Raw genomic sequence first — 7500 nt, forward strand, 5'->3', positions numbered from 1 at the left:
ATGGTCTTAATAGAAGAAAATATTGAATTGTTACTGTGGCTGGGTTTGGTATACCACCTTGTGTTGGCGATCCTTTCCTTCCATTCTTCTGACAGAAAGTCCCCTCTTTCCAGCTGAAAGAAACCGAGCAGACTAGTACAAACCCTGAATACACGTGGATCTGCAGAACACCCAACATTTAACATTTTGTGAGTAAATGTCACACTAAGAGTCAACTTACTGTGTACTCCCCGTGTTTCTTCCCATACCATTTCATCCACTTTTTAAACTCTTTATCCATGGTCTGAAAGATTGAATTTGAATATTAATATCCAAACATGATGATTTTAATAAAAGTTATTTTAAACTACAACAATCAGTACGGGATGCGTGTGTTCCAAAAAGGAGGATTAGCGAGTTAACAAGAGCCCCTCAGTGAAATTCTGGCTCTTGCCTTAAGGAAAGCCATGTTTCTGGCTGAGAGCCTGTATCTTTTACTGTGATAACGAACGCTCAGCTGGTTAGACTAACTGTAGTCAGGACTCATTTAGACTAAGAACAGCCCCTTGGCACATGGGTGCAGGGCTCCGTTCTGGTGTGTTGCTAAAGGGCAAAGATGAGAAAATGAAACGTGAACCGGGAAATCCATTTTGATTTACTTTAGGTTTTGGAAAGAGAATAAATCGTACTTCTCCTTTCAACTTCAACGACTGTAATTATTACAAGTGCCCCAGGAACAGCGTTTGACCATATCTTAGAATAATATAGCCAAAAAAAGCTAGAAATTGACTCTTTTTACATTAGAGTCAATGGAGCGCATCCATGAAAATGTTGAACTTCAGTTAGAGCGAGTCCTATACCGCGCTGTGATTGGCCAGCTGTGTATTCAGGGTGTGGCTTAGTGAAGGGTCAATTGGTGCTATATAAATTAAATTGAATTGAAAAGATGGCGATTTATCGTATTTGCGGACTGTCATCTTCAACAGCTCTGTGTCAGTTAGGCACACGTTTCAGTTATAATCACCTCAAAATCAGCAAGATAACGACGCAGTTTGCAGTGCAACGGAAAGTGCAATATAATCCATTTCAATGGTCAATAACTTCTGATTTTCAACATAGAAATCTCAAATCATTCAGTCACCATTAAACATTTCACACCTGTGAGTTTGTAAAAAAACTTATGAAAATAAATAAATTAATTAATTAATTGAGCATTGCGGTTGTAATTTCAACAGCTTGCTCATTTATGAATAAACTGACATCACGTCACCTTGTCCTGGACATCTTTCACACCTTTTAGTTTTCAAGTTCAAATGTTTTTATTAAAAAGGAGTGTATGTTGAAGTGCATGTGATTTATAGTTTTGTTTTTTACTGTGGCTTCCAATTGGGCATCAACAATCGTGGAATTTCACTGCTACTGGTATCGACTATTAAATTTATGGTACTGTGACATCCCTACCCCTCTGCTCTTGTGAGATATTTATGTCGTTACCTCTGCATAGGTAGCTGGAATGTCTGCTTTCTCTACACCGTAGTAGTGTTTACAGTTGGTTGCTGCTGCAACCTGCAGCACTACCTGCCCCACTCCTGCAAACAAGAAACAATAGGTTCATGTCTTACGCCAAACATACAAAAGACACCTAGCTGTCAATGTTGTTCAATTTAAAAATCAAAACATTATTTCTTTTTTTTAACTGCTTCCATGTACGACTGGTAAACTATTAACAATGTATTTAAAAGGTCTGTCCTATTTTTTACTGTGGCATTTGGTTTTATATGACAGAAATGGTGGTAATGTAAAAGCCACGTCGGATCAATTCTTTCTGAAACCTGGATGTCCAAACAATAACAGCAGACTTACCACTGCCGAGGTCAACAAAGGTGTCATCTTCCATCATTTCCATCTCGTCGATGATCTGAGACACAAGGTCGAAAGAGGTCTCTCCGTACACCTCAGGGGAGAAGGGCTCGTAGTTGTTCAGCTTCTCCGGGTCGGTCACCGAGTGGTTGTACACCTGCTGTAGGATGTGTCTCAGCAGCCCATTGGAGGGGCGCTTGTTCAGCTTCATGGGCTGGGTGGTCCCTTTCCACTATAAAATGGGATTGCATATATTTAATCACACACACACACACAAAATCGAGGTATATTGTTTTTCCCTATACATCAATGTGTTCCTAAGTTAAGCGGTGCTGGCCTCTCAAAGAGAAGGACCAAAGAATACACATTCAAAAAAAAGTTTTTGGATAACAACTGTGCTTATGAAACATCTTGGTCAATAACTAGAAGCATAAATACTTAATTATAGATCTTAGTCTCGTAAGAGAGCGTTGGGTCACGCGTGGCACAGATTCAAAGGAACACAGGAACAGACTCACAGTACAGTGTTGTTCACGTTTATGACTAATGTTTTCACATTCACTTCACCTACACAGCACTGAAAGCCTGCACATATACGGACTCACCAGCTGGTGAATGCTGTCGATGGCCCTGTTGTACTTGTCACAAAGTCTCTGCATACTCTCGAAGCTGTGAGAACAACAAGACACAAAATCAATACCCTCATTTTGTACAAGAACTGCCCAGTCCAACGCCTATTTTCCAGCTGACTTCACAAGAACACTTTTCACCTATGAAAATACTTACAAAGATCTGTTAACTGTGACAGAGATTGCACTCAAGGGAAATTATTACTGACACATACACATTTCAATTATATGTTTGGCCTGAGAAAACCAACCAAACACAGTAGAAAACAAAGACTTGAGTTTAGACATACAAACAGGCTGTTAGATCAGCAGTTAGCCTGCGTGGATGAAAGTGTTGACATTGTATGATGTTTTTAGTCCTTTTAGTATGTTTTCTAGTTATTTTCACAGACACAAACATATTTTGACATGACCCTTGTTTCACCTCTTGGTGTCGTAGTCGATGAGTACGTAGTTCTCCATTGCCAGTTTGAGGTCTGGGATCTCCTCACACACCCACCTAGAGAAAGCACACACATGAAAGCGTCACCAGATCATACACCCGACACAGTGACTGACTGTCAGCGTGAATGTGGGGGGGGTAGATGTGGGTGGTGTGTCAGGGGGAGGAAAGGTTGCTTACCGAATGGTCTCGATGATTTCATGAGCAGCATCGTGATGTTTATCCTGAAATCAGAGAGGGGTGGACAAAATGTTAACCTCCTCTCAGTATGACCCATTCAATTCAACAGCACCACAAACTACAGCCTCCATAAAGTTTAATCATCACATCTCAAAACACAGTCTCAATAAAACATTATAGCCTTCATGATGGTAGGATTTATTGCAAAACTGTTTTATTACTAGCAGTGGTTTAAGCTAGGCATACCTAATAAACTTTCAACTGAGTGTAGAAAGCCCAAAACAGATGACAAATATACATTCTACAAGCCAGGTGGCATAATAAAGAAACTCTATGCACTTCTGTCTGCATCTACTAAAGATTTCCACAATTATTTTGCAATATGGAGGTATGTCATTTAAGTTTACCAACCATTTACTTAAACTACAAGCACTTTTAAAATTCTAATGTAGTGTCAAAGATATCTTGACATCTACTGCTATCACAGCTTATGGAAATTTCCCAAATAAGAAGAAATTAATATGATAATGCAGGAAATCCTATATTATAAGCCAAAATATTTCAATAACAACTTCCTGGCTATGCGTATCATGTAATTATTTGGTGAGCAGAGTTGAATGATCAGGCACACTGAAATAACTTAATTACGCCTTCATGACACCGCAGCGCAGTGACCTCAACAACTATTATGTCTGATTCATCCTCTCATTGCAGTGACATCTGACAGACAATAGCCACTGCAGACACAACTGGAAGCTCCAATGTCGCTGAATGCTGTTTAGACCAGTCAGGAACTCTGTCAATGTTTACAACACATACTCTGCACTCTGAATGCAGCAATCTCTCTTTACCTTAGCAGTCTATTATATAAGCCTGCACGTTCACAAAGTTGTCTACCTCTGTATCAAAGCAGTGGCGTGTAGACACAGACTCTGATATTCCGAATTTATTAAAAAAATCTTGACTAGTTAATGTGTTATTATGGAGTCAGTTTACAAACACACAAAAAGTCCATGATGTGGTGGAATCAGAAGAATAGAAACAGACAAATCAAAGATGTTTAAGTGATACTGAAATGTCAGTATTTGTGGCAATAATGTGAGCTTGAACCCCAGCAGTGAAATAATCTCTACTGCATTTTTTTTCTAATGAAATGGTAAATTTTGGAAAGAGGTTAAAACAAGAATTATTGAGTGTCCTGTGAATGAGTTCTACTCTGTCTCAAAGCGCGTATTTGCCAAATAATCCATGCATCTCTACTGACAGACAGCATTAGTCTGATATCTGGAGTAACTCAAACCCTCCTTCAGAAAATTGGTTCAGTTAACGATTTGGCTCAATGAGAGTATTCCAAACCATGTCCGAGAAAGCCAATTCCAGGTAATCCAGTTAAAAACAGCACTTTAGTCTACAGCAAAGCTTAATAAAACAAGACAAGATTAATTAAATTGATCCCATGCAGAGAACCTATAGTTTGTAATCTTATCTGGAGTGTGCTGCTGCAGCTCTGTGGGAGTAACAGGAGTCAAGTTACACCCAGAGCGCAGCCAGTCTGAGCCTGTTGCCTCAGCTGACCCACTGACCCACTTTCGGTCTCCTGCTCCAGAATATTGCCAAGGAGAGCCTCTGGTGGAGGGAAGGAAAAGAGGGAAATTACGAACTGAGGAGAAATATGAGGGTAAAAAGGAAAGAAAGTGAAACAGAGAAGAAATCTGGAAACTGGGGAGAGTGAGGGGGCCATTGAGAGGTGGGGAAGCCTGGTATTTGTCAGCTGTTTGAGGCCTGGCACTGCAGCCGCAGCTAACAGCTCACAGTCCGGAGCTCCCGTCTTCCCGCTCAATACTGCCCGCCACTACTACACAGACTTCCGCCAAAGCTCACACATGCATGCGCACACACACACACTCAAAAATGCATGGTAACACAGGAAATCTCCTGCTATTTTTGTCAGCACGGCGTTCCGGTTACAGCTATGCATCATAAAGCTAACAGCTAGCTGTGTTGCTAATAAACAGCATGAGCTAAAAAAAAAAAATATACAAACATACATGAGCACAACAGATTTAACACACTGTGTTCCACTAAACGGGGAAGGAATACAAGGTGAGTGAGTGTATGAAAAGAGCATGTGCGAGTGAGCCAATGAGATGTCGAACGGGGGGAGGTCACCGGCTCACACAAAGACGGCACACAGCAACACCAGCACAGGGCTGCTGCTAAAAATAAACACAGTCTGAAAGAGAGAGTCTGACAAAAAGAACAGGAGACCCTCCTCTCTCTCTCCTCACTGTGGGTATACTGACGCATGTACGACGACTCCTCTCTACACCACCTCAGTCAATCTCTCCTAACATCAGTGTGACGCATTGTGGGTGTAGGGGTTTTACACCACACGCTGCTCCACTACGTATATATCTGCAGCCCACGAGAACAAATGACTAAGGCAGGCGTGCCACTTACACCCTTCTACTAGTCTTACTAAACACGAAATACAACTAATGCACTTGGGGGCAACTTACAGCGCACCAGTATCTAAAATAAGATACTTGTGCTAACTTGTCTTTTAGGCAAAGAAGATTTTCAAGCAATTCTTGTGTACAGTATCTGATTATAACAAACATACTGCTATCCAGAGGAGCTGTCTTAACATGGTCAGTGATTTTATCTTGACAGACAAGTACATCAGGTCACATGTTGATGACACTGAGTGTCTGCAATTCAGCTGAACTGCAGTGTCTGGCTGCCTGTATCCAACACAGAAACACTCTACATTAAAGTCACTTCCATAACCACAATAGCAGGGCTGCAAATATGAGAGTGTTGCCTTTAGTATTTAAATTTCAGTGCTGCAACAAAACTTGAATCCTAAGAGTTGTGCTCACATGCCATTGACTTTACAACAGTAATTGCAGCCTTGTAAATAACAGGTGAAGTAGGTGAGGAGCAGAGATATTCAGCAGTACTTGAGCAGCAATGTATCTTTTAACTACAATGTACTGTAGGCCTGGTTAGTGCCCACACCCAGAACCAGATGGACAAAGAGCTGCACCACAACAGAGGTGCTCTTCATATGGAAACATTTATAGATGCACAGATGTGGGGATTTAGTGAGAGATGGGGAGAAACACAGAGCAAAGGAAAAAAAGAAAGAAAGAGAGAGAGAGAGAGAGTATTTTATAGGCTTAATTCTGGATGCCAGATCTGCACGCCTTATAGTGCAACAGCCATGTTGTGTTTATCAAAACACAGACAGCACTGTATCCATGCTCTGTGGGTGAGATAAGCAAGTTTAAGCAGCTCTGTGGGAGTCAAGAATACATCTATAAGTAATTCAACAAGGGTAAACAAAATTGATAATTAAACGTGACTTGGAAAATAAACTTGAGCACAGATACTGGCATGTGTTTTTGAATTCTATTAATATAGCACTGCTGAATAGGAGCAGTCTCTTCTATCCTCCTCCCTGTCGAGTTGACCATATGGACATGAGAGGAGGGGAGAAGAAAGAGGAAGTCTTTACGCTTTGAAAACAGGAGGAGAGCGCTGCATGAATAGGCACCATATTGCAGGACTCCACATGCAGGACCATCAGCTGTTTCTAATTCAATGCAGGACAGCTAGTCCCTGTATAAATAGCTATCACGCAGGTCAACGGAATAAATTCCTGACATGCTTGTTCTTGTGTTTATCCTCGCGGACTATAAAATGCGGAAATGGGTGAGGCAACAAATCCGGCAGGGAGGAACTGTGAGTGTTATCAGACACTGGCCTGGTGTAAAGGGAGTGTCAACTCTGTCAGCCAAAGCAGAGAGGAGTGGCTGATTACATCAACTTGTAATTCTGACTCAGTGACTTGAAACTCATTCAGTTTGTGATGATGGGATAAACACACTAAAGGATGAAACTGAAATAACCAGACTGCCAGACTAGGTGCAGTGTGGGCGGTGAGGAGATGTACCAAAAGACACCACTCTGACATTCTGAAAGATTCAACGTTCATTCAAAGTCAGCACTTACTGTCTTACCGCAATTACTATAAATGAGATACACAGTTTAAGTTAACTATATAGGCTTCTGAAAAGACCACAGATCTTGCAACCGCTTCCTTTTCCGTTTCTCTTTGACTCTCTAATGAGACAAGTGCAATCGGCCACCAACGTGTTACTTACAGCCATGGAAATAACTACTAAGAGAGAAGTAGTCTCTTTCTTGGCAAGCATCACTATATTACTGCCTCGAGAAATGACAACAAATGGATGTATGGAGTTCAAAATACCCAACACGGCCAGCTGGTCTCAATCGTAGGGATGTCATCAGATAACCAAACAGAAAAAGAACTCGAGGAATGCAACTCGGCCATTGACTTGCAGAAAGCGATGTGCCCTGGGTGATTGTTTAACGTTACTGGTA

General features: G+C 41.2%; 1 protein-coding gene across 1 annotated transcript in view; it reads right to left on the minus strand.

The window, feature by feature from the left end:
• Window positions 1–34: 34 nt before the first annotated feature.
• The window catches only part of LOC119918779 (histone-lysine N-methyltransferase, H3 lysine-79 specific-like), a gene marked incomplete at its 3' end in the record, with an annotated part of 8437 nt that continues 971 nt past the window's right edge, over window positions 35–7500 (minus strand). The window contains exons 2-8 of the mRNA XM_038739469.1: window positions 3091–3134; window positions 2893–2967; window positions 2445–2508; window positions 1843–2071; window positions 1474–1568; window positions 221–283; window positions 35–113 (exon numbers count right to left, since the gene is read on the minus strand). Of these exons, the coding sequence (XP_038595397.1) occupies window positions 35–113; window positions 221–283; window positions 1474–1568; window positions 1843–2071; window positions 2445–2508; window positions 2893–2967; window positions 3091–3134 (649 nt within the window). The remainder of the gene's footprint in view (window positions 114–220; window positions 284–1473; window positions 1569–1842; window positions 2072–2444; window positions 2509–2892; window positions 2968–3090; window positions 3135–7500) is intronic.

Source organism: Micropterus salmoides, unplaced genomic scaffold (genome assembly GCF_014851395.1).
Source record: "Micropterus salmoides isolate LMB-PRFRI ecotype aquatic unplaced genomic scaffold, ASM1485139v1 Ms_hic_scaffold_241, whole genome shotgun sequence".
NCBI classification, from domain to species: domain Eukaryota; kingdom Metazoa; phylum Chordata; class Actinopteri; order Centrarchiformes; family Centrarchidae; genus Micropterus; species Micropterus salmoides.